Below are 26,280 nucleotides of genomic sequence, written 5' to 3' on the forward strand. Positions count from 1 at the left end.
ATGCTTTGCTCTCTCCTTTATTTAGGACCACTGCCATATAATGTATTACCGCCATCTTCCCAGACTCTGGGTGGCCACATGACCCGCTTGAACCCGGAGTGAAGTGGAGATGACAGAGGGCTAGCCATTGTCAAAGGCTTGCTGTTCACATTTGTTCTCTTAAGCCTTTGACTTTCCATGAGCTTTTGAAGTTCTGCTAAAGGATGGAAGATACAGAAGGCAGAGGCACATTGTCACCACCACTCCAGCCCATGCCACGTTAGATCAGGTGACAGCCACGCCCCAGACATTCAAAGTGAGCCTAGACAAGACCAGCAGACACCTTGTTCACATGCAGCTGACTCCAATAGGTGAGAAGGCACTTTCTGTGTTGTCTGTTGCACAGGTGTTAGTGCTGGCTGACATCACCGTTATCAAGCTTACATGCACTTACAAGACATTGCCTGTTTATGTTTATGGTAGCTTTACGCCTCATTGCCAAAATCTGAAAGCAAAGGAACCAAGCTGTCCCTCAGGCAGTGAATGAATGAATTCGGTCCATTCATACAACAAAGGCCACTCAGCAACAAGGAGAAATGCCCTACTAAGCAACGAAAGGACATGAGGGGCCTACGTGCTATGGCTAAGGTAGCTGAAAGAAGACAGTCTAAAAGGGTTACACAAAGGATTCTCACTACAAACTATTCTGGAAAAGGACTTATTATTGAGATGATAAAGTGATCAGTGCTTAAGTATTAAATAGCCACAATATGGGAGAGAATGCTTAAAATTTAAAAGCAAAACAAAAACAAAATAAAACAAAAAACCAAAAAACCAATTGATCCAAAAATGACTAAAAAGATTTTAATAACATCTCCCCCCCCAAGAAGATGTGCACATGGATCAGGACATGAAAAGATGCTCTGATCTCTAATCACCAGAGAAGTGCAAACAGAACTACAATGATACTGCCATGTTCCCATTGGCACAGCTGCTATAAAAAAAACGAAGTAGGAATTCTATGTTGACAAAGATGTGGAGAAACCAGAACCCTTGTGCACTGTTGGTGGGGGTGAAAGGTGACTTGGTCATCATAGAAACAGGATGATAGGTCCTCAAAAGGCTATAAACCAAATTACTGTCTGATCCTGTAATTCCACTTCTGGGTAGACAGTCAAAAGAATCGAAAGCAGAATTTCTGAGCGATATTTGTGTGCCTATGTTCAGAACGGCTGGCTTTATTCTCCCCAGAAAGAAAACATGAAAGTGACCCAGTGTTCATGGGTCAGTGAACAGATAAGCAAAATGCAGCGTGTAAGACAAAACAGTGCATCCCCAGGTTTCAAAAGGAAATTCTGCAATATGCTACATGTGTGATCTTTAGCACGACATGCTAAGTGAAGTACTCCAGTCCTCAGACAAATAGTGTAGGTCTCCACTTATGTGAAGTACTTAGAGAAGGCAGGGTCAGAGAGACAGAAAGTCTGATGGCGACTGTCAGGGCCCAGAGGACAGAGGAAGGGGGGTCAGAGGAGAGAGCAACGGGGGTCACTGCTCAATGGACAGAGTTTCAGTTTCACGTAAGAGTCTCACAGAGACCGATGGTGGTGACATGGCGGAAGAAAGCGTTTCGTATACTCAATTGTACACTTGGAATGCTTGGTTAAGCTGATACATTTTATGTAACATGTATTTTACCATAATAACAAAACTGGAAAAAATGATTTTCAAAAGATTCATGGTTGCAGGGGATGCAGAGGCAAGGGAAGACTGACCACATAGCAGAAGGGTCTCCAGGCAGAGAAACTATTCTGTGTGATATTTTGATGGTGGACACCTGTCACGATCCCTTTGACAACCCCACAGAACAAGTAAGACAAAGGAGGAACCCCAGTGGAAACTCTGAGTGTTAGTTAATAATTATGTGCCTCATCAAATGTAACTAATGCAAGAGGTTAAAAAGAGTTCAAACGAAGCAGGTGGTGGGTGGATGAGGTACTAGACAGAAATACTTTCAGCTCATTTTGCTATAAATGTAAACCTTAACTAAAAATATTGTATTGATTAGAAAGGAACATAGCTGCTTAATTACCTGTCTAGTGAGTCTTACTTTATAAGCACCAAGAAACAAGATAATGTATTTTGTTGAGAGAGGTCTCACTAAGGAGCTCAGTCTACCTTGGAATTCACTGTGTAGCTCAGGGTGGCCTTGAACTCATAACACAGCCTCCTCAGCCTCCCCAGTGCTGGCATTTCAAGAGTGTGCCAGCATACACAGCATGGTCTACATTTTGAATACGACATCTGAGGGCATCTAGGAAGAGTGGTATGAAACCCACCTGCAGCCTCGGGTTGACCGTGAAGCTGCCCACCATGGGATTCATGCAGGCCACGTACTGGCAGCTGCGGATTTCCTTAAGCGTCACCTTCTGTCGATCATACCTAAGGGACAGAAAACAGAACCTCAAATCTAAAAGCAAGATGACAAAACAGCGAGGCACCAGCTTGTGAAGGATTTGATCACAGACACTTTATCTTTACAATCGTTTTGCAAGCTTGACCTTCTTGGTCTTATCTGGGGGACATCAAAACCTTAGCTCAGAAATGGAAGGCGACAGAATTGTTGGAGGCCAAAGCCAAGATCAGAAGCTGAATCAATATAAACTATTACTGCTCATTGATTTTCACGTGGCTCTTAACATGGGTGGAAACCCTGCTGTCCTCACAGCAAGGGTTGGTGGGTGGGCTGGGGCTCCTTCACCCTGTGTTTACTGTCAAGGATAGCAAACTAGAGTGCCCACATACGATCCAACGCTCACACCCTATAGGGTAAAGCCAAGCTTTTCTTCAGCAACTAAGTGCAGCTTAATTTCCGCACAGTTGCTACGTTGCTTGACTACTTTCCAATCCAATCTTGCAAAGATATGAAGGGAAACTGTTCTGTTTAATATGATTAAAAGTAAAGGGAAAGGCTGAGAATATGGCTTGGTTAGTAAGGTGCTTGCCACACACACACACACACACACACACACACACACACGCATGCACACGCGCACACACACACACACACACACACACACACACACACACACACACACACAGACCCGAGTTCAGATCGCCAGCATCCAAGAGCAGGCATGGCAGCATGCCCCTGTACTCCCAGCAGTTGAGACGGGGATCGATGGGCCCAGCCAGTCTAGAGTCAGGGAGCTCCAGGTTCAATGAAGTACCCTGTCTCAAAAAGTGAGATATAAAGTGGCCTGGTATCGGGTGTAGATCTCTGGCCTCCTCATATGCACACATATGTACAAACATGTACGCAGACATACATGTGCACACACATTAAAAACAAGATTACAGCCGGGCGGTGGTGGCGCACGCCTTTAATCCCAGCACTCGGGAGGCAGAGCCAGGCGGATCTCTGTGAGTTCGAGGCCAGCCTGGTCTACAAAGCGAGTTCCAGGAAAGGCGCAAAACTACACAGAGAAACCCTGTCTCAAAAAACCAAAAAAAAAAAAAAAAAAAAAAAAAAACAAGATTACAAACTGAAGAAAAGAAAATGTTCCCAGACTAAACAATCTGGGATAATTCTGTCTTCAGATGTCCCTACACTGTAATAATGAGTTTTTGGTGGGCAGCAGAACACAGGGGTTTGCTTACCAGTGCCCATAGTCTATGTGCTGTCGAAGCAGTGCATGAGGCTGGACAGTGCCGTAGACGTCCACTTCAGGCATGTTCAGATCATCAATGAAGTAAACCAGTTTTTTATTTCCTCTTGGACCATAGTTACGACCAGCTTTTTTCTCTAGAGGTTTTTCAAGAATTCCTAAAAATATGTACATAATTTTTGTCACAAATGGCTGGCGGAATGTAACATTTCTACCCTTACTTATTTTTCCAAAAGTCTTCCTCGTTCATGGTGATTCATTCATGTCATGTTTTCTGGATGTGAGAGTCTCTGCTGCTGCTGCTGTCTGTAACATGGCCCCTGCCCATCGCCCTCCTGTTACCCAAGGTCATTCCGACCCTCCTTCTTTGGAAACCTACTCAACAAAGGTGTGCGGCACAGCATTGTTGCTCATATGGGAGAAAGTCTTGTTGCTGATAATGTGTCCTTTCTCACTTACTATAGCTCATGGCTGGCTGCTGGGTCTGCCACAGCCTGGCCTCTAAATCCATCTCCATTCTCTTTGCTGGAGAGTCTAGGAGCAGCTCCCATGTCCCCCGAGAGGTTTCCAATACTTCTTTTCTTGGACCACTGGGGCACAAGAAGAAAGTGCATGTAGATACTACCCAAGTGTAACTTGGTGTTTTTCCTGGGCCTGTATGACTCTCTGTTACTGATGACTCTGAGGCGGGGTGGAGAGGATCTGAGTACTGTTTCCTTGACATAGTATCTAACTGCATGTTGACTCTTCACACTACAAACATCTCGGGGCAAAGAAGGTGTGCGTGTGTGTGTGTTATTGTTGTTGTTATATCCCTACTGATGACATTTATTATTATTAATTATTATTCATTTGCTAGATAAACAAAGAAGTATACAGTAGATAGACACCTTTGGCAAACAACTGTTCCACATTTCCAGATGTTGGCTGGACATTAACTCTACTGCCACTTGGGTGTTTGTACCTCTTTCTAAGTGCATCTTTACACTATCTCTTATGCACAGACAGACACACACACACACACACACACACACACACACACACGGAGGGGAAGGAGGTGGGAGGGCGGGAGAGAGAACCTTAAGTCAATAAGACAACCTTCATCTTTGATCTTTGGTGATCAGCCTTCCTTACATCTTACGGTCTGCCTTTGTTTTTCTAAGCTGGGCACATTCCATTTCATTGTGTCATCTGTGTCTATTGCGGTGGTGTTGGGTTCCCCAAAATATTGTGCACCCTAATAAACTTAGTTGGGGTCAGAGAACAGGACAGCCACTAGATACAGAGGCCAGAAAATGATGGCACTCACACCTCTAATCCTAGCATTCCAGAGGCAGAAATCCCTCTGGATCTCTGTGAGTTCAAGGCCACACTGGAAACAGCCAGGCATGGTGACTCACACCTTTAATCTCAGAAAGCGAGCCTTTAATCCCAGGGAGTGGTGGCAGAAAGCAGAAAGGTATATAAGGCGTGAAGACCAGGAACTAGAAGCATTTGGCTGGTTAAGCTTTCAGGCTTTTGAGCTACAGTTCAGCTGAGACCCACTCTGGATGAGGACTCAGAGGCTTCCAGTCTGAGGAAACAGGATCAGCTGAGGAACTGGAGAGGTAAGGTAGCTGTGGCTTGTTCTTCTTCTCTGATCTTCCAGCGTTCACCCCAATAACTGGCCTCAGGTTTGATCTTATTAATAAGAACTTTTTAAGATTCCTGCCACAGTCTATGATAATTGTTTTTCCATATGTTTGGTTGTTTTCATATGTTGTGTCAAAAAAGATTTTTAAGAAGCTGTGGCCCCCGTCAGTTCCCCTTTTAAATTCATTTTTGTTATGTACCAAAAACTTATTTTTGGCATGTCCAAATATGTGACAATTCAAACTTAAATATTGTGATCATATATTAAGGCCTGATAGATACATACTATTTTACAAATCCAGGTACTCTAAACATCTTAAAATCTGTGAAAATAATAATCTTTGAGACTATTAGAGCCAGGCACATGGCACGAGCTTTTAATCCCAGCACTTGAGAGGCAGAGGCAGGTGGATCTCTGAGCTTGAGGCCAGCCTGGTCTACATAATGAGTTCCAGAGAAGTCAGGTCTATATAGAGACTATGTCTCAAAAGAGAGGGAGAGAGAGAGGGAGGGAGAGAGAGAAGGATGGAGGGAGGGAGGGAGGGAGGGAGGGAGGGAGGGAGGATGAGCTTTCCTCTTCCCTATGTTTCTATGCCCCTGCTTATGAGGTCAAAACTCTTCCCAAGTCAGCCAGGAAAGTCTCACAGGATTCTCTCTGACCCTCATCTGTCCAACTCCAACCTACAGATGATATCTCATGTCATTTCCTGACATTTCCACTACCACCTCCTTTCTTTTACTCTGGCCTCCAGCCCAGGGCCACATCAGTTGGTATGTTGCTCAGTAGAATCGGTCTTCCCAACATCAGATTATTCTGAGACGCAGTTAGCATCGGTCAGTTTCTTGCTCCCTCTCAATGGTTCACCATCGCTACCATGTGAAATGCAGTCTCTTTGGCTTATACAGCCCGGGCTCCAGAACTGTGATGCTCAGCTGGTCTATGTCACCCAGAACTGCCCCTGAACTGGACAGCTGATCTCCCTGTCTGCAGCACAGCTCTGACCCCAGCCTCCCCTCTTCTCTTTAACCACCATGCCCCAGTCTGTGGTGATAGTGTGTTCCCCAAAATATTGTACACCCTAATAAACTTATCTGGGGTCAGAATGGCTCTCTCCTTCTTTAAACCCAAGCATGTTGTTAAAAGGAAAATGCAAACTACCTGTATCATGCCAAAAGAAAGAGCCATCTTCTGATATGGGACAGGAGGAAAAACTAAAAACCAAAAACCAAAAAAACAAACAACAACAAAAAATTAAGGGACTATTCTATTACTACTAATCTCAATTCTTTGATTCTATTCTGATTCTTTAAACTTTTTTTAAAGTATGAATTTTATATCAAAATTTACAAGATTAATATATCTATATATATTAAACTTTGTTAAGATATTAATGGTCATACAGAGTACTAACTAATTCTAGAAAAAAGGCTTCAATTAGCTGCCTATACACGTCTTTGTGTTCGAGTCTCTATCAGTTTTCTGCAGGAAATCACGGCCAATTTGAGGTCTCCAGGAAGAAGATGGGGCCCCACAACAACAACAATTCCACATGGACAATAATATCACTAAGCTGACAAACATCACCTACAGATCAGCTTTGGACTACAAACTGCTCAGAGCAATTTTGAGATGGCTAGCTGAGATGATCCAGTTTCAAAGACTACTTGAATAAGGACTTGAGATAAGCCCTGAACTTTGGCATTATGCACAGACTGGACAACAAGGGATATAGTTACCTTTCCTAGAATTTGACAATTAACCTAAATTTTTTCTTTTCAGAATAAAGATACCTTCACCCATATCCAGCAGGAAGCAATTTTAAGAATACAACGCCCACATTCCCAAAGAGGTGGTGTGGGGCAGGTGGTTTTTCGGTCCTTTAAAGGGTTTTGGGTCTGGGATAATTTTTATTGTTTAGGAGGGTTGGTTAAGCTTTTAGGCTTTTGAGCAGCAGGTCAGCTGAGATCCATTTAGATGAGGACTCAGAGGCTTCCAGTCTGAGGAAACAGGATCAGCTGAGGAACTGGCGAAGTGAGATGGCAGTGGCTTGTTCTGCTTCTCTGATCTTCCAGCATTCACCCCAATACCTGGCTCCAGGTTTGTTTTTATTAATAAGACCTTTTAAGATTCGTGCTACACCAGTCATCTTTCAGACTCAGTTCATTGTATGCTACAGCGTTCTTCTCTGAAGCTGATCCTTCCATCCCAAACTTTCTCTGCCTAGACATCACCTATCTCACATGCTTGAAATTCTCTTCTGGAGCACACTGACATCTGCAGCTCTTCCCTGTCCTAATTTGATAAGCATCTCTCAACCTTAGCGTGTCTCGCCCTCTTGGGAACTAGATGTATCTTATCATATCATTTGTTGAACTGATGAGCAGTAGCCTAATCTCCCAGGCTTAACTCATAAGGAATTCTTTCCTTTGCACTTCTGAACAGAACCCATTCCTCATACAACGCCTAGGACAAGTAGAGAAATCACACACATTTGCTAAAGAAACAAAACAGAATCAGCTTTCTGATTATCTCATTCACAAAAACAAGACAAACTGACTGAAGGAAGAGCTTAGAGAATATCCAGTGTTGACTGTGCTAATGTTGGAGGGAAAGAAAGTTTATTACTTGACTCCAGCAACACAGCCATGAAAATCACACATGCATGCACGTATACATCTCAGGGACACACACTCAGAGCAACCCAACAGTTTCAATCAGCAATTGAGACCTCAGTACCTTACTGTCCCTTCCTTGTGCTGGGCAGCAACAGGATGACTGACTTTAGCTGTTCAGGCTGTCTCCCCTTCACTTGGCTCTCAGAATGCAAAGCCTGTGTTTCTTACAATATATTTATCCAATAGCTCAGCATTACACACACACACACACACACACACACACACACACACACACACACACACACACGACTGATTGACAAGGCCACTGAGATGGCCTGGCAGGTAAACGTGCTTGCTGCCAAGACTGATTAACTGAATTCGATCCCTGGGTCCCACAAGGTAGAAAAAGAGAACTGACTCCAGCAAGTTGTTCTCTGTCTTCTGCATATGTGCCACCCAACCACACTAAATAAATATAATGGGAATAAATGAAATAACTCAAAGTTGGGCATGCCATTTGATACACTTTGAGTGTGTCTGGAATCAACTCCTTCCTTGAAAGAGTAGGCAGAGGACCCCTTTTTAACACCCCTGTATTACCCAGTTCCATGAATTAATTACAGGGAATTAAATGGTTTAGAGGTGACGTAATTATCTCTGTGAATATAAACTTTTTGCTGGTTTACCAAGTAATAACCCCAAAAAAGCTAGAAGTGAAATTAAAGGTCAAAATGATCCATGCATGATGGCACATGCCTATCATCCAGCACTCAGGATGGTGAGGAGAACCATCACACATTCCAGGAAAGCCTGGGATATGTGGTGATACATTGTCTCAAACAAACTCCTAGCAACAGTTAAAGTCTGTATACCAGGGGTAACTATGAGTGAAGTAGGTGTGTTGGCCACATCTGTGTACCAGAGGAGGGGCAGGTGTGCAGGCCACATCTGTGGACCAGAGGAGGGGCAGGTGTGCAGGCCACATCTGTGTACCAGAGGAGGGGCAGGTGTGCAGGCCACATCTGTGTACCAGAGGAGGGGCAGGTGTGCAGGCCACATCTGTGTACCAGGGGAAGGGGCACTTACTCTGCAGCGCTGCTGATGTCGTGTAGTAGTTGAAAGGCACACGGGACACTATGTAGTCCTCAGGGAGACTTGCCAGGGTGTCACTCAAAAAGGCTGTTTTCCCCACTCCTGCATTTCCAACTAGCATTAGCGGTTTGCCTTTCTCAAGCAGCAGCTCAGTAAAATACCTAAGACGAGTTGTCTCTGGAGTGTGTACCAGAACTGTCTGGGAGAGAGAAGCAGGAGAACGGTCAGAGAAAGACAGAGGTTCAAGGCTGACCCAACGCTCAATTTTGAATTAAGACCCAAGGAACTCTCTGTACAAGTTCATGCCCAGTAGGAGAGACTGAGTAGTAGTGCAGACGTCACCGCTTCCAGGAGGGCAGCTGGGCGATGCCATCAATTGCTGGAACAGAGGCAGCTGATAGCATCATTCCAAGGAAAGGAATCACCCCTAGGCCCCTTTCCTAGAGCCTCTCCTTCCCCCAGCTGTTGTAGGTATGGGAGAGAAAAAGGCAGACATGTTGGAAGTGCCCACCCTCTTCAGAAGCTGATGAGACCAGTGGGAACAGCCCCTGCATAAGGGATCAGTACAAGGAGACATCAGTTAGGGGAACAGGTGAAGTATGCCCAGATCCAAAGCGTATGTGAAACTTTCGTTAAAAATTAAGCCTTTATGCTTATACTTTGAGATTTGGCAGTTTATTACTTTTTATTTATTCAGATACCATAATGTTCCATAGAAATTTGAAGTGCCCTATAAGAATAAAAGAAAATGAGTGAAAATTAGGCTCAGGGTTGCTGACTAAGTAGCTCAGTGAGGAAAGGCCCTTACGGTGCCAGTCTGGCAACCCAAGTTCAATCTTCAGCAGCCACCAGAGGCAGAAGGGGAACTGACTCTACGAGGTAACCCTCTGACCTCTGTAGGGTGACCCCTTTCCTGGTGACATCATATGTTTGCATGCATGTGTGTGCATGCCCCCGCCCATAATAATAAATAACAGACTTGGGAAATATAAACTAAAATAAAAATATTCAGACAAAGGATAGACACACAGACTGAATTCTGCACAACTGAAAAACAGCTGCCATTTTGGTGCATTTTTTGATGTTCAAACTGAAAAGTGGTAAACAATACAAACATACACAAAAACCCTTTACTTACAGGGTTGATTTTTGACATTTAAAAACACACACATACGCATAAAAGATAGTTCTTCATTACTTGGTTAGTGCAAACTGACCAGAATGAAGTATTCCGTGGATCATTCTGGGTAATGGCCTTGATGTAACCATCTATTCTCCAACTTCCTTTTTAACACAGTGACCCCAGCACCTCGTGAAGGCCAGACTTTGAAACACACAAGGTAGTGCTTTCCCTTCTTGCCCACAGTCGCTGTCACTGTATTTTTCTTTGGCTGCCGGCTCCTTTCTTCGTATATGAATACCAGAAATGAACACCTGCAGAGCTGGGTGGCCTCCACTAAGACGTGTGCCACATAATCCAGGAATCCACAGCAAACCTGTGAGACATTTTTTGTTGCTGTTTCCTTCTCAGTGAGCATTAACTAAAACTATGAGAGCTCAGGTGTGGTAGTTTGATAAGCTCATAGGGAGTGGCACTATTGGGAGGTGTGGCTTTGTTGGAGTGGGTGTGGCCTTGTCGGAGGAAGTGTGTCACTGTGAGGGTGGGCTCCGAGGTCTCCTACGCTCAGGATACTGCCCAGTGTCTCAGTTACTTCCAGTTGCCTCCAAGATGTAAGACTCTCACCTATTTCTCCAGCACCACGTCTGCCTGCATGCCACAGTGTCCCACCATGACAATAATGGACTGAACCTCTGAACTGTAAGTGAGCCATCCCAATTAAATGTTTTCTTTTACAATAGCGGCCATGGTCATGGTGTCTCTTCCCAGCAACAGAAACCTTAACTAAAACATTAGGTCACTTGGAGAGTGTCACAGCTGGTGAGTGAGTGCAGGTGCCTGGGTTGAAATCTGTGGAGCCTGAGCTCAGTAAAAACTCCCAACACAAACAGCTCTTCAGAGCATGGATTTGGGATTCAGACTGACAGGCTGCTCGGCTCGATTCAGTACGACCACGTCTCCCAGTTTCAAAAGTTAATGCTTTTTTGTTTGTTTGTTTGTTTGTTTTTCAAGACAGGGTTTCTCTGTATAAACATGTCTAGCGGTCCTGGAACTCACTCTGTAGACCAGGCTGGCCTTGACCTCAGAGAGATCCACCTGCCTTTGCCTCCCGTGTGCTGGAATTAAAGGTGTGCATCATCACCACCTATAATTTAATATTCTGGAAATGCCTCCAGTCCTAGACAAATCAGGATCATTTGCCATTCTATGCTCACCACCAATACCACTGTGGAAACATTTTCCTTCTCTGTTTTCCTGTTTCTCCATGTATAAAATGGGGCCTTGTGACCAGGATGCTGTAAAGAATAAGATGGGAGATGGTTCATCCAGTAAAGTGTGGGCCACAGAGGATGGAGACCTGAGTTTGAATCACCAGTACCCACACAAGGAGCCAGGCACCAAAGTGCCTATAATCCCCGCACTGGGGAAATCAGAAACGGGAGACCCTGGGCTCCTGGCCAGCCACTCTCGCCAATAGCGAGCTACAGGTTCAGTGATTTGCATTAAAAAATAAGGTGGAGACGTGACTGAAGCCGACAGCATTAGTCTCCACATGCTCACATGCCCGTGTGCAAGCGCAGTCACACACAGCCACACATCCCACACACGCGCACACACACACGAGCACATATGCACAAAAGGAATAAATTAGTTCATAGATCTAAATTATTTAGAAAGGGCCTGGAATTATAATGGTATTTCTAACTTACCATGGCCCTGCTCCAGCATATATAGAACAAGCATGTTTGGTACCACTGAATGTAAAGTGCAAAACTTCCCAGGAAGAAAACTGATTTTTCAGTTCCATAAAATTTGTTGACTAAAATTGCTTTTTTTTGGTTCTCTTTTAAATATGAATAAGATGTATCCAGCTTTGATACAGTTTTTGCCTTTAGTTTTCAACCAGCTAGGAAATATTGATGGGCAGCCAAGATGGAGGTAGGCTGGACAGGATGACAGACGGTGGTGCATGCAGCAAACATGGCTGGTAGCCTCTAACACCCAGTGTTCTGCCTGGCTCTCCTTTCCTGGTGGCCTCCACTATGTTCAAGCTGCCATTTGCTGTCATTGCAGTGTGTGAGCCCCAGATGTTCTTGGGTTAAAATCTTGGCCCCATGTGGCCGTGTTGGAAAATGGTGGTAGAACGTTTGAGAGGCAGAGCCTGGTGGAGGCCATTAGTCCACGGACAAGCAGCTCTAGAAGGGACTGTAGCATTCTGGTCTCTCAGCTTAAACAGGATAGATACAGGACAGCATGAATAAAGGTCGGGGGACTTCTGGGACTCTGCTGCTGCCAGTGCCACCGTGGACCCAAAGGTCACTAACCTGAGTTGCAGAGGGTGGAGCCCCTTCTCTGGTTTCAGTTGGCCATGATGCTACTGTCCAGCTCTCGGACAAGACTGCTGTTTGAGGATATAGAGCTAGGGCTGTCAGGTCAGGGTAAGGGTTCTATGCTGCTACCCCAGGGGGACCAGAGGTTCAGGTCTGCATCCCCTCCCCGTCTCTTTGGCACAGATCCGTCAGAGCCGTGAGAAAATAAATTTCTATTGTTTGGGCTACCTAGTATGCTTCATTTGCTATGGAAATTCGTGTAAACTAATATAAGTGGAGGAGGCATTTGAAAGCAGAAAGACAGAGAGAAATACATACATGAGCATAAGTGTGAAAACACACACATACACACACATGCATATGTTAAGTGTCAATCAAGACCAGAGTCAACACACCTAGCCTACACCATGAACTTGTAGGTCTAGTCTCATCCCTGCCACCTCAGGCCTTGCTGTGTGCACTGGGGACAGCTCCAGGAAACTAAGGCTTTGAGTTCCTGCCATTGGGAACCAGCGGCCTCCTCACAGAAGTGGCAACAGTCCCCTCTCAGTCATGAATTCAGCACCGATTCAAACAGCAAGCTCTAAAATGATTCAGAATGAGAAATGTTATTAAAAAGAAAGAGATGAAAGCAGAATGAGAAGTTGGCCACAGAATAATCTAAGAGAAATGGGGATGGGTCATGTATGAAGGGAAACAGTTCATGTGGACTTGTCATGAGAGTGTGGAACATGGTATTGGAGAGATCGGACATCACTGTGTGGCTGGGGTGGCAAAAGAAGGAAGTTCTATGTAAAAAGTGATGTCTAAAAAGTTTACATAAGCTCAGAAATAAGAATAATTGAATTAATTAAACCCTGCCTCTGGTTTTACAAAGTTTGTACAGTTTCTAGGAGATTATAAGAATGTGGCTCCCACTGGATTATGTGGAACTAAGGGACAAAGAGTTTGCAGAAACATCAGCCTCCTCCCTAAGCATCCCTACAGGTGATTCTTCTCTCCCAGGGAAGAATGTCATCCACAGAGCAGAGAATACAAAGAGCTGTGCAAGAGAGGACAGGCTGTCTCCTCCGAAGGCTCAAAGTTGGGCTCTCGAGACTCTGCCCACCTACCTTCAGGGGTGTGTCGACATCCATGGTGAACTGAGGGACCCTGTCAGTCCAAGGCAAGAATTTTTTAGTCTTGTGGTCCAGATAATAATCAAAGATGGTTCCCTGGGATGGAAACTTCACTGCTTTCATTTCTTTATGCCACCATCGACTGAAGTCGGCCTGATAATCAGAAAGCTATGGAGAACAGGAGAACTCTTTAGCATAGACCCAGAAAGTATACACAGCCCCTACAAATTCTGCTGCATGCGGGGTCTTTTGGGTACTGAGCCATAATCACAAACCAAACTCCTGGATGGGAACCCATCGAGTTACGTTGAACACTAGATCTGAGTTGTAACCAGTAATGCTGCTATGTAGATAACACAGGTCGCCACGAGGTGTACAAAGCTTAAAATGCAAGACGTTTGGAAATGTTTGGAAAGCCTTGTATCACTCCTGTTATTCAATCTAACAATGAATCACTGTACAAATCACCATGCCAGGCACTACTGGACAATGGAGATTAGCACTGTGGTTGATTTCCACCCTGTTAGCTCCAATTGCTGGGGACAGGAGAGAAAGAGGATGCAGGGTTTTTAAAGCAGTAAATTATATGGACAGAAGATCTGTCTTTTCTTTTGCGTTGTCAGCCTCCAGGCCCTTTTGTTGTCTGATATCTTTTCTTTTACAAAATGATGATAATGAAAAACAGTACTTTAAAAAAAGGTCTCTGCTTTAAAAAGTAACATATTGGCAACACCATGTCACTAACAAAAAGCATTCTTAAAGCTTGGCCCACCATGGGCATTCTGGACCTGGAAGTTCACAGGAGAAAGGGGTGGAGGATGGTCTAGCCTTGGTTTCCAGCAGGACAGAGCTGAGAGTCTCCAGGGAAGTCATGGGGCAGTTTCCCATCTCTGTAACGGAGTGTCGTCTGATGAAGTAACACGCACAAGCTCTCACTTGCTGACTAGAGTGTAGGGCAGGAGGAAAAGGGACAGCGCTCCCTACATCCTCAGTGGTCTGGCTCAGGGACTCAAATATACTCAATGGCCTGATGAAATGAGTCCCACATCCTCAGATGACCAGTCTATCAATGACTATCTTCTTGGAAATCTCTGCAGCAACTCAGATATTCTGAGAGGCCTGGAGCAGGGACTCCTACACCTGGAGCAGGGATTGATCTGACCTATGAATTTCAGTAAAATCTGAAAACTCTGTGGGTATTCATCGCCTTTACTGATCTTGTACTCATCTATGATCTCAGCTCCCATTTTCCCAGCTCTTCATTTGATGTTCCTGTGTCGTTGGGCTATGGTGGTCCTTTTTAGTACCAGGCTGTTCATACTCATGAGCAGTCAGTCAGGTGGAGACTGTGACTGACTGTGACACTGGGTGGGGTGAACACTCTGAAGGAGAATCCCTCCCCTCTTCCACCTTCAAACCAGAAGAGCTCCTGCCGCCAGCATCCACATGCTAAGGCATTAACCCTCATTGAAATTATTCTCATAGCAGAAGCATGGGATATTTTATCTCCCTACAAATGTTGGTCTGAAGCCAAGCCAATGTGATTTCAAATAATCTACACACTATTACTTACCTGGCTCCATTCTCTTGCACAAAATACACATGACTTCTACTTTACTTCAAATTTTGCTTTGCCTAAAAAATTCCATCATGAAAATGACTTGGTGGTACATCCTTGATTGTTCAGTTTGTTAAAGTGATTGTTCTGGAGCATGAGAGGAGGCAAACGGGACATCCACCCTCAGTCTGTCAGGGAAAAGGGGACTTACAGAGGAAGTAGAGGCAGACTTAGCCCCTGACTGACTCAAAGCAGCATTGGCTGCTGTTCCAGGGGAAGCACTTGGGGATCATAGAAGGACATCTGGCAGGTGACCGGGTAGACAGTGATTTGTGAGGCTCAGCTTGGGATGTGATGTCTTCTGAGGGGAATTCCCTACTTATGCCTGGGGAGATCTGAGAAAGCTAGATGGTTAGCCAATGGCATGCCATTTTAACTGAAGAGTCACGGTACTAGAGTACATGGCCAGAGAAATGCTGACGCTCTTGGGGAGGCGTGGTCTTAGAAGAATGGCAAGCCTGAGTAAGAAGCCTGCTGCAGTCACCAGGAGGCCTTGGAACAAGATCTTTGTCTCTATGAGGAACAAAGTTTGGCTTTCTCTGCACATGGAGGATATCTTGAAGCAATTTGAAAGAGATGATGTAAGAAAGATCTGCACATGGAAGCAGATGGTGAAGGTGAGACCCACATGTTCCTGGCACTTGGTAAGTCTAAGTGGCTTGTGTATTGGGGTGGGATGAGATGAGGTGTGTATTTGCACAAGATGTGTCTTAAGTGTTTCCTGTAAGACATCAGAAGTCCTAAAAATGATGCCAGAACTGTTGTACAAGGGGACAGATTTATCTGCAGCAGAACGATCATGGAAAACTATGGCACCAGCATTGACTATGGCTCACAGAGGACAACCCTGAGAATACAGTTCCAGGCTGATTACAGGTGGGACTGACTAGAGGCAGGACTGTTTGGAGGACTAGATGCTATCACCAACTTGTTCCTCCACCACCCACTGCACCAGTTCATGTGTGGAACTCCTAACGGCTAAGGCAATGACATTTGGAAAGAGCATCCTTCAGGGCTGCTTAGGTTTCAGTGACGTCATGGCAGGGCCCTGAGGAAGAAGTGAGTGCCCTCATGAGAAGAGAACCAGTGATCCAATCCTTCTCTAGTCTGTGTAAGGATACAGGATGTGTCATGTATAAGATAGGAAGAAGTCTCATGAGAACCCAGCCATGCTGTAACCCTGAGCTGTCACTTCCAGTACTGTGAGAAATACATTGCAGTAGTTTAGGCTACCTCAAGGCAGTCTGAAATGATCTACCCCTGAGCTAGCTGTAGGGATGCCCCAGAGGGGACAGACTCCAAAGCTCAGAATAGGGCAGGTCCAGAGATGGGTGATAACATAACTAAAAGATGCAAACCACATTTTTTAACCCAACATCCCCACAAGTTTCCATCTCTGGAAACTCTTTCAGCATACTTGATCTCTTAGCAGAGTGCCTCCAAATGCCCAGACACAAGCAAAGACAAAATAGACTTCGTAGGCTTCTTTGGGGCTGTCAGAAGGTACATTCTCAGGAGTCAACAAACACTCCAAAAGAGTACAAATAGTCTGAAGAAAAAGAAAACACCATTAATTTAGGGCAATGATTTTTTTTTTTCAGTGCTGGAGAAGGGTCAAGTTTCTTACAAATTCTACCTCATTCTTAAGAGATGATGTAATTTTTCAAAACTCAGTGATTTGCTAAAGCTAGACACACACACATACAAAATGACTGTGCCTTGGATATCTAAGTCAGTGGTTCAAAAAAATTGCCACTTTAATCAATCTTTGGAATAATAAAAGAGTTGGAGAAAAAAACATTTTAAATGACTCAAATAACAGTTATTAGGTAAACTAGGCAAACCAATCCCCCTCAACTTATATATTCACACAAACTCATACACATTCTCATACACATGCTCATATACTCATACACACACACATACACTAAAATACACTCATACACACTCACACACACATACATTCACACAGATGAGTAACAATCCCTCTCGTGGGCTAGCTCCCTACAGCACAGAAGAGCTGTCAGTGTTTGAAATCATTATAGGCTCTAACCTTCAGAAGCTCTTACCCCAGGCCTGCACAGGCCCAGTACCTATGAGCACCTTTCTCTACCAACCAGGAAAGAGGGGGAAGTGTTTTTCATTCAAGTAGAAAAGCACTTGTTACATTTTACAATTTCCCTATTTCTATCATTTTACATTGTGCCATATCTGTCAATTTGAGATAATTTTCTAATAAAACGGATCAATTTCTTACCAAGACAAGGAGTATGAAGCTCTGTAGATTTGTTACATGTGAGGAGGAACCACGGTTTCTAAAGGAATGGCTAAAATCAAAGCCAAGGGGACTGATGGGCCATAGTGGGCTGCTGACAGAATGCACCAGTAAGTCTCAGGGTTTGGCTCCACTCACCTAGACAGTACCTGAAAACATTTCTGAATGCTATGTAAGCAACTAAATAAAATTATACTTCAGCTTCAAGAGTTAACACACTTCATCTAACTTAAGGAAGTTCTGCATGCTGGGAAATCCAGAGCATTAATTTTGATGAATGTCATCTAAGCTGTTCTCCTGTCTACTCATTTTGCATTAAATTCCTGTACTAAGAAACTGTGGGAAACACTGGTCAAAAATAACAGCTTTAAAAGAGCTAAGAATTAAATGCCATTTCTGAATACCACAAAAATGAAGCGGGGAGAGCAGAAATCATGTTAATTCCCACAGACCTATTTTCACACTCCTCGTGAATGGCAGAGTTCACACCACAGAGAATCACACAAATACACAAGTCAACTTGAGAAAGAACGGGCCCGGCTTTTTACAAGCGTTACACCCGAGGAAGTCTAATTAGGCTAACCACATAATTAATTCATTATGAATAAATTCAGACCTGCTTTTAGAAATAAATTATACCTCGGATAATTACTGTTGAATACTATCGTTTACTTAATTGGTGTGTGAATTATCCAAAAACCTGAACTTTCCCTTCTTATTATGCTCCTGACTATTCTAATTCAGCTTCAAACAAATTTGGTAACATAGTAACTTGATGAGAACAAAGTTCTGTGAAACTAATTTTGTTCCTGGAGGGGAAAAACATTTCCATTGTAAACCTTTAGTGAAGTTTGATACTTCTTGCTACATTACCACCAATGACCTTTACTTCTCTGTTGTGAATACATCCCACTTGCTGCTATAACAAATCCACTGTGTCTTTTACTAGCATTAGCTGTCTCACAGTGAGGATCAGAAAAACAAACAAATAAACAAACAAACAAACAAACAAAAAACTGATCCCTTGGAGCCTTGCAGATTCTTCACACACACTGACGAGCCTTCAGGAGCATGTGTGGAACCAGTCACGCGCTCTTTTCTATTTACCAATCAGCATCTGTGTTTCGCCTGGCCATCCGATTCAAAAACACGTGGAACATTTATCTGTGCAATGTTATGGTTTGAATCTTAAATGTGTTGAATGTTTGTCTACCAGATGATTGTACTAGTTGTGTGTGTGTGTGTGTGTGTGTGTGTGTGTGTGTGTGTGTGTGTGTGTGTGACCTTTAGGGGGCAGTCAGCTGCTGTGTGTAGATCGTTCGGGGCAGGCTGGCGAAGGTTACGCCCCAGCTCTGGTTCCTGCACCCTCTGCTCCTAGTCTACCATGATATGAACAGAGCTCACTGTTCCCACAGTCTTCTTTTGCATCGTGAAAGACTGAAATCCTCTGGCAACTGTGAGCCACAATAAGGTGTCCCTTTCTTATATCCATCAGGTATTAAGTACACAGTGACAGCTAGAAAAATAAATAAATGATGCTGTAGTGACTTTGCTCTAGCCCCGTCCCAGCATGCTTGGGATGACATGATGATTCCATGACACATACGTGGTGCTTACTGAGTGCTAGAACTATGTAAACCTCGGGGGATAGTGTAGGAAAGTGATTAGATTTCACTTCCTGGGGTCATCACAAACTTCCAAGGGCTGAAGGGGCTATAGCAGGAGGCTAGAAGCAATCTAACAATTCTGAAAATATTTTTAAAAATGTATTTGTTTATGTGTATTTATGGGGGGTCATGTGTACATGTGTACTCGTATGGGTGCAGGGTGCCTTGACACTCATGTGGCGGTCAGAGGATAGTTTGTAGAAGTTGGTTCTCTCTCTCTGCTATGTGGAGCCCAGGGATGGAACTTGAGAGTCATTAGGTTTTATGCCAGGGGCCTCTACCCACTGGGCAGTCCTACCAGCACCTTCCCCCCCTCTTCTTAAGTGAGCAAAATGTGTGCTATTCTGACTTCCCCAGGCATAGATCAGCCGTTGAGGCTGAACACAAACCTGCACCAGGCTGCTCTCTGGAATAGAAGTGATGGCTTTAAAGCTAGTTCTTAGCTTCTCCAAGCACACAGGAACATATTTATCAAAAAGAATAGTTAAATTGGCCTTTTCTGACTGATGCCGTCTTCTGTCGATCCAACTGGCCACATACCTGAAAGGGAACACGGAAAAGCTTTTACTGAACAAGAGCTTTGAAAAGCACGATGCCACTGAGTTCGAAGCTCCCCCTTCCACACAGCTTGGCACAACACTTCACGGACATGTTGAGTGGTTCACTCTATTTCTCAAATGGAAAATATTTTTAAATGGCCCTTTAAAGACTTGTTTTAATGGCCATTTTTACTGTAATGAAAAGAACGTAAAAGAAACTCCTAATAGCTCTTAGAAGGCAAACATAATCGTGCCTAAGTAGGCCATTACTTTGCATTTAAAGGGAAGTGCACTATGTCATTTCCCAAATGAACAGATTCTGTTCATGATGGAGGCTTTATTTATGAAAACAGCTTGGTGCTTTTCTTGATTAATCTTGGCATCAATTATTTAGTAATGATGAACCAGTTATAAATAAAGAGGTGAACAGTCCACAGGGCCTACTTCAACCTGCTTTTCTACTGGACTCCATAACACTGACCTGAAAGGGATAATGTCTTCACAGTCAGGGACTCAGAAATGGTATGCCATGCCTTATTACATTGATATTTATATGATATAAAGATATAGCTGCCTCATGCTTACAAACTGTTTATTTTGATACATTAAACATCGCCATTGGATTAGTAAACTGCTTACCAATGCCATGATGGCATCCTTACTGGCCTCTGGGGTACAACTAAGAGATGCTGAATGAAAAAGAATCACTCAGAAAGTTGTACTTAAGTAGGAATCAGTGGCAATAAATACATTTAGCAGGCTGCACATGAACAGTGCTGCCACAGACTGATTACAGCCAGACCTTGTTGTAAAGGCAAATCAGACTCTGCATCTTGAATATGGTATAAACGAAGGTAAGATGTGTGTTTTATCAAAGCCCTCTGGTGCTTTCCACGGACTTCAAGGAGGGATCATATAAAATATTCACCATTGTTATACTGTGGTTTGGTTTACAGAATGACAGCTATCAAATCTTCAGTAGGAGCCCACTCGCATGTGGGCAGTGTGGTGCAGTGCCACTGAGAACAGAGGCATGGAGACCACATCCATCCTCAGTGACTGACTCTGCTGCTGATAGGGAGCAGAGCCAGAGTGGATTTCCCGTTATTTTTATTTATGTATTTAGTATTTTTATTTAGTATTTAGGGGATGCCTTTATGTTATGCTCAAATGTGGAGGACGGAGGAAAGTTTGTACATGTTGGTTCTTTCCTACTACCACGTGTTACCTAGGAATCAAACTCAGGTTGTCAGGCTTGGGAGCAAGCACCTTTTACCTGGGAGCCAACTTGCCCGCCCAAGAAAGGAATTATTGCATCCAGAACTTATGGTAGGAGGAGTTGGGAGAGCATTGCTCAGGGAGACAGTACTCTTAACATGGACTACCCTGAACCTGCATCTCAGCTCCCTTACTTTTTAACCAGGTCATCTGGGGAAGGTGACTTGTCTGCCTTCATTTCTAGCTCTGAATGGAGATGATGATGCTGTAGAGTTCCTATAGTTATGGCATGAAGAACTTAGGTCAGCATTTAACAGCTTACTACCAAAGTTGGTAGTAAGCTTACTATTACGGAGTTGGTGGCATTGGAGGCCTGGGTTCAGATTCTGCCTCTGTTTCTCTGTGCATCTTCTCGATTTGTTCAGCTAAGTACAAAAATTGTCAGGTAGGGCTCTACTGAGCATAAACATCCCTCACTTCACCTTCCTACACTATGTCTTCCGCATGACTTGGGGAACAGAGGCTACTGCAAGGATCACTAGGAGCAACAGGCACCAAAAGACCCCCAAAGTGGGCTTTGCATTGGGGCAAGTAAGAGCTGTTTGCTGACCTGCATTGCTAGCAGCCAGAACCTCCTTTTGGAAACACACAAGACCCACTGGCAAATGATGCTGTGGCTGCTGCGGCCCTATGGTCTCCATGAATAGCAGATGCTCTAGAGAGATGCAAGCTTGACCAAAACAGGCCATGTAGTCAGAGTCTGCCAGAAAGGTGGCCAATGATGACCTCTATCATAAGGTCAGTGTCATCACATAGCACAAGGAGTAAGATAGTTTCTATCAACAAATATGGACAGTTGAAATTTTCATGTGGAAATTATTGCTAAATCTTTATTATTTGAATAAAAACTGACATGAAGAAAGAAAACTTAGAGGTCTGGACCATTATATGTGGCTGTGGCACAACCTACAACCTAGATGTGGATCTGTCTGCAGTTCTTCCCAACTCACAAAAGTTGCTGCAGATTTGAGGATGGGCATTTTGGAATGGACCGCTACCGCAGGACATATAATTCCAAATGCAGGTCTCTCAAAAGCAAGGAGTACAGGGAGCCCAGCCTGGATTCTAAACACAACTGCGTACACTGAAAGCACCCCTTCCAGCTGCTTAGAGAAATGGCTGATTTAAGTTTCAAGTAAAGAAATTCTGAAACAAACTAAACATCTAAGTGCCCAACAAAGACTCAGAAAGATAAGTAAAGAATACAGAAGGGCTGAGCTTGACTGGAGGGGCTCCTCCTAGTTACATCAGTGACAATCTGAGAACCAAAGAAGAAAAAAAAAGAAATCTTGATAAGTAGTTATCTATAACCCACTGAACTACAAGAAACCATGAATGGAAGAAAAGAAAATGACAAGGAGCATGGAGTAGAAAAGAAGGAGGGGAAGAAGGAAGGAAAATGCGTGTAAGAAAAAGGTTCTTGACAGAAAAATAGGTGGAAAGAAAGACTGGATGAGGAAATCACCACTTTCAAGCCACCAATGGGACATCCTTCAGGGGACTTGAGTTTTTTCTCTCCCAAATTATACATGTTATGAAAGAACAAGTTGGGGGAATGTTCTAGACACATGGGGACAACAGAGATAAAGAGATACAATCTTTGTTCTGATGGTGGATTCTTTTCAAAGGTAAAAATGAAATTATGTTTGTAACTCACAAGATTAAAAAAAAGGCTTGCCAAATCAAGACAGATTTTTGAGGTGCATGAATTATAGTGCATTTATAAAGGAGAGTGCTCTAATTCTTAGAAAATAAATGCTTAAGTACTTACAGATGAAATGTCTTAATGTCTCCAACTTATATTCAAGAATTTCTGCAAAAAAGTGACAGAAGAAAACAGACTTCTGTGTGCACGTGCATGTGTATGTATGTCAGCCAGAGACAAAGCCATGGTGGAAACATGGCAGGGAAGACTTCAGGAACAAGGTGTCATGACTGCAGTACGCTCCCAATGTCCCTGTAGCCTTGAACACTTGGAAGCAAGCAGCTGCAGAAAACTAATACTTTTTAATGCTTCAGAAAATGAGGTTAATATGTTGATCTCTGAATATAAATGAATATTGAATAAACAATACACATAAAGCTATCACATTATGGCATTAAAGTAAGGCAGTGAATTACCTAATAATTACAGAGTGGAAGGAAGGACCTGAAACCTGAGATCGCTGGAACTCTCTGGCAACAGCAAGTAAAGAAATAAAATACCCTTAGAGAAGATTCCCTTTATTCCAGAAATGTCTTGACTGGATCCTTGGTTACTCACATGAAAATTAAAACCAACACGCTCATCTCTGATACAACGAAAGCCTCCATAAACTGAGACATAACAGGGAGAGAAGGTTGTCTAGCTCTTATACAAACTGGATCGCCCTTGAAGCCACTTGGGACTTTGAATAAACGTCCCTCCTTAAGTAGACAGTCATTCTGAGCCATCATAAGCACCAACTGCCTTACGATGTGATTGAGACTGAAAGGCAAAGGGACTTGGGAGCCATCAGAACACAGTGGAACAGATGAGGGGTCTCTGAAGGAAGTGAATGTGGCCTGCCGCACAGCGAAGACCCTGCTCTAGAGGTGGGGGAGCTGAAGGGTAGGTGTAAGATTCCTTAAGCCAGTCCTAACCAACAAAAACACCCCAGGAACAGAATCCTACCTAGAGAGAGGGAGATGCTAGCCTGTGGGAGGCCAGCTCCCATTTTTACCCAGGGTACTCTTGAGGAGAGAGGGATGAGAAACTCGTATATAGAAAGACAGTGGAGATTGAGACAGAAACACAGGATAGCTTTGGGAGGGCCTGGATCAATATCCACCGGCCCCTTGTGTCTCTTCAAAGGGGCTTTTTATAACAATGCCAAGGGGCAGGGAAAAAGACCTCCCCTTACTAGATCAAAGCATACCACAGAGTCCAAGTGCAGACCCTTTCAAACACTTGGTAACCACGCACATGGTCAAGCCATCCCCTTATGCAGCCCTGCTGGGTAAAGCAAGCTCAGATCTCAGTAGGAAACCTCTGTGGGTGCCCACACTAGCCTAAGAGCAATTTTGCATTTGTAGAGGCTGAAAACTCCCTCAGACAAATGCAAAGAACTGGCGGCCATGGTTCTCTCTGTGAGCATCAGCACACAAGAAGAGCAACCGGCAGCACCTGGCAGGGGTCCTTCTTAAAGAATAGTTAGGGGAAGGATGATTGAAAAGACCGGCTACAAAGTGACTGGAGGGTGGAGAGAAACCAAAGAGCAACTAGGTTTAGGTTTACAGGCACCTCAAAAACCCCTCTAGGTTAAACATGTGGTGCTCACGCCAGGTGGTGGCCAGGTGGGGTGCAGAAGTGTGAGGTGACTGTGCATGTGTCTTTAAATGGACGGTGGAGGTCCAGGTCTCTTCCTTTCTTTCTTTAGATAGCTTGCTCACGAGGGCAACAGCTCTGTTCTACCACCATGCACTGCTTCATCACAGGCCCCTAAACAAAGAACCCAAATAATGAGAGACTGAGCCTCTGCTGCTGGAGCCCAAATCAGCTTTCTCTCTTTGTAAATTCAGGAATTCTTAGGATTTGCTACAGTGAGGGAGACTTGCTGGCACAGGCTGAAAGCAAGGAATGCTGGGACATGAGAATGGATGCCTAGAAGGACCTAGAAGAAGGCAGCTTCAGGAGAATCACAGAAGGGCTACTGACCTGAGCTAAGCTCCACAGCCATCCTTAGGTGACCCCGTTAGGAAGGGCTCAGAAAAGAGCCTGATCTCGCTCTCATCTCTCCTTCTGATTTCCTGCCAAGGTTCTTCATGAGCCAAAGAAACCAGAAGCCAGAGGGCAGGGAGTCCGGGTATGTGTTACATGGAACAGTGTCTGGGGCAGAGACAAGGTGAGAAGGCTGTGTCGAGGGACTGACGGAGGGCGTCTGCTATGGGAGCTTGTGGTCACCTGCCCAGCTCAGAGGTTCTCAGAATGAGAACACTGTGGGAGACACATAACCACACAGCAACCGAGAAGTGTGATCTAAGCAAGAGATACAAAACCCTTGCTCGGAATGAAGCATTTCTATTGTTTAAATATATGTGCATATTATGTGCACAGACATGCAGATGCTCACAAAATGATTTATTTATCTAAGTGCTTCATGTAAATGATGATTTGTTCATTTTATTCAACACATATTTACTGAGTGTTAAATATTTTCTAAGTGTGTAATCAAGATAATCTGTAAGTAAAAATGACTTAGACACCTGGGTGCTAATTTAATTACCTTTAAATTAATGCAATGAGTCTTACATTTAATTAGTCATATCTTCTTCAAATCATTTTAACTGAGATTAAAATAAATAAGTAAAACTTAAGACCAGCTGATTAGAGAACGGACGTGGGAGTTGAATAGACCTTTTCTCATAGACATACAAACACTTAGCACACACACGAAAACATGCCCTACATTGTAGTAGCCACTGGAGAAATGCAAGTACAGAGTACAGTGAGATGCCACCTCACACCACTCAGTGAGGCTCCCAGAAAAGCAGGCAGTGAGGAAAACTAGAACACAAGAAAAAAGGACAGTGCCAGCAAGTGTATAGCAATCTCAGAATCCTCTGTGGTGGGCTAGTAGGGAGGTAACATGGTGCAGTCACTGTGGTTAACTGTGATACCAACTCCTTAAAGATGAAAAGCTGAGTTAGCTTTTGACCTAGCAATCCTGAGGTTATCACTAAGGAACTGAAACTGAACCTTGAAGAGCAATTTGTGCTTGTATGCCCGTATTCACAACACCATCCACAACAGCCGAAAGGTGGAGGCAGGGAACTCAGGCAAGGGAGGAATGGGAGTTACCGCTTAGCAGGCACAGTTTCCATCTGGGAAGATGGAGAAAGTTCTGTGGATGATGGTGGCGGCAGCAGCGGCGGCAGGACAACAGTGCCGATACACTCTGCCATTCAACTTTGCCTTCCTTGATGATAATGCAATAAAGCTCATGTCACATGCATTTAAAAAAACATGTAAGAAAAGAAAGAAATGCTTACGGATTCCAGCCCAGATCCTGCGGGTTCACATACAGAATGCCAGCTCTCGAGACAGTGGCTGGGGTGGCTGTTCTCAGGTGATGGGTCTCAAACAGAAGCCTCATGGAGGGTGTGAGGGCCACTCGCTCATTGCTGGCCAGGGTCAGCACCTGCAACGAGCAGTATGTGGTGGTTGCCAGAGGCAGGTTGCCACCAGGAGCCCAAACAGCAGCCAACAGACCATCACAACTAGTATTGTCCCTAGCAGGGCAGCCACAGGTAGACTCATCTCAACTGAGATCTGAGCCTACCCAGAGGCAGTCTGGCTGAATCCTTAAAGAACAAAATTGCCTTCATGG

At 44.1% G+C, this 26,280-nt stretch overlaps 1 protein-coding gene across 3 annotated transcripts in view; it reads right to left on the reverse strand.

Moving 5' to 3' along the window:
- Positions 1 to 26,280, reverse strand: part of Dnah11 (dynein axonemal heavy chain 11) — a 318,597-nt gene that overhangs the window by 140,427 nt on the left and 151,890 nt on the right. For all 3 annotated transcript variants that reach the window (XR_008218451.1, XM_052739195.1, XM_052739194.1), the window contains exons 42-48: positions 25,943 to 26,091; positions 19,505 to 19,655; positions 16,591 to 16,722; positions 13,550 to 13,723; positions 8,982 to 9,186; positions 3,640 to 3,805; positions 2,319 to 2,421 (exon numbers count right to left, since the gene is read on the reverse strand). Coding sequence is in view for 2 of the 3 variants with exons in the window: in XM_052739195.1 (XP_052595155.1) it covers positions 2,319 to 2,421; positions 3,640 to 3,805; positions 8,982 to 9,186; positions 13,550 to 13,723; positions 16,591 to 16,722; positions 19,505 to 19,655; positions 25,943 to 26,091 (1,080 nt within the window). In the remaining variant the exon portion in view is untranslated. The remainder of the gene's footprint in view (positions 1 to 2,318; positions 2,422 to 3,639; positions 3,806 to 8,981; positions 9,187 to 13,549; positions 13,724 to 16,590; positions 16,723 to 19,504; positions 19,656 to 25,942; positions 26,092 to 26,280) is intronic.

The sequence above is a fragment of the Peromyscus californicus genome, unplaced genomic scaffold (genome assembly GCF_007827085.1).
Source record: "Peromyscus californicus insignis strain IS unplaced genomic scaffold, ASM782708v3 Scaffold_15__1_contigs__length_86483966, whole genome shotgun sequence".
NCBI classification, from domain to species: Eukaryota; Metazoa; Chordata; class Mammalia; order Rodentia; family Cricetidae; genus Peromyscus; species Peromyscus californicus.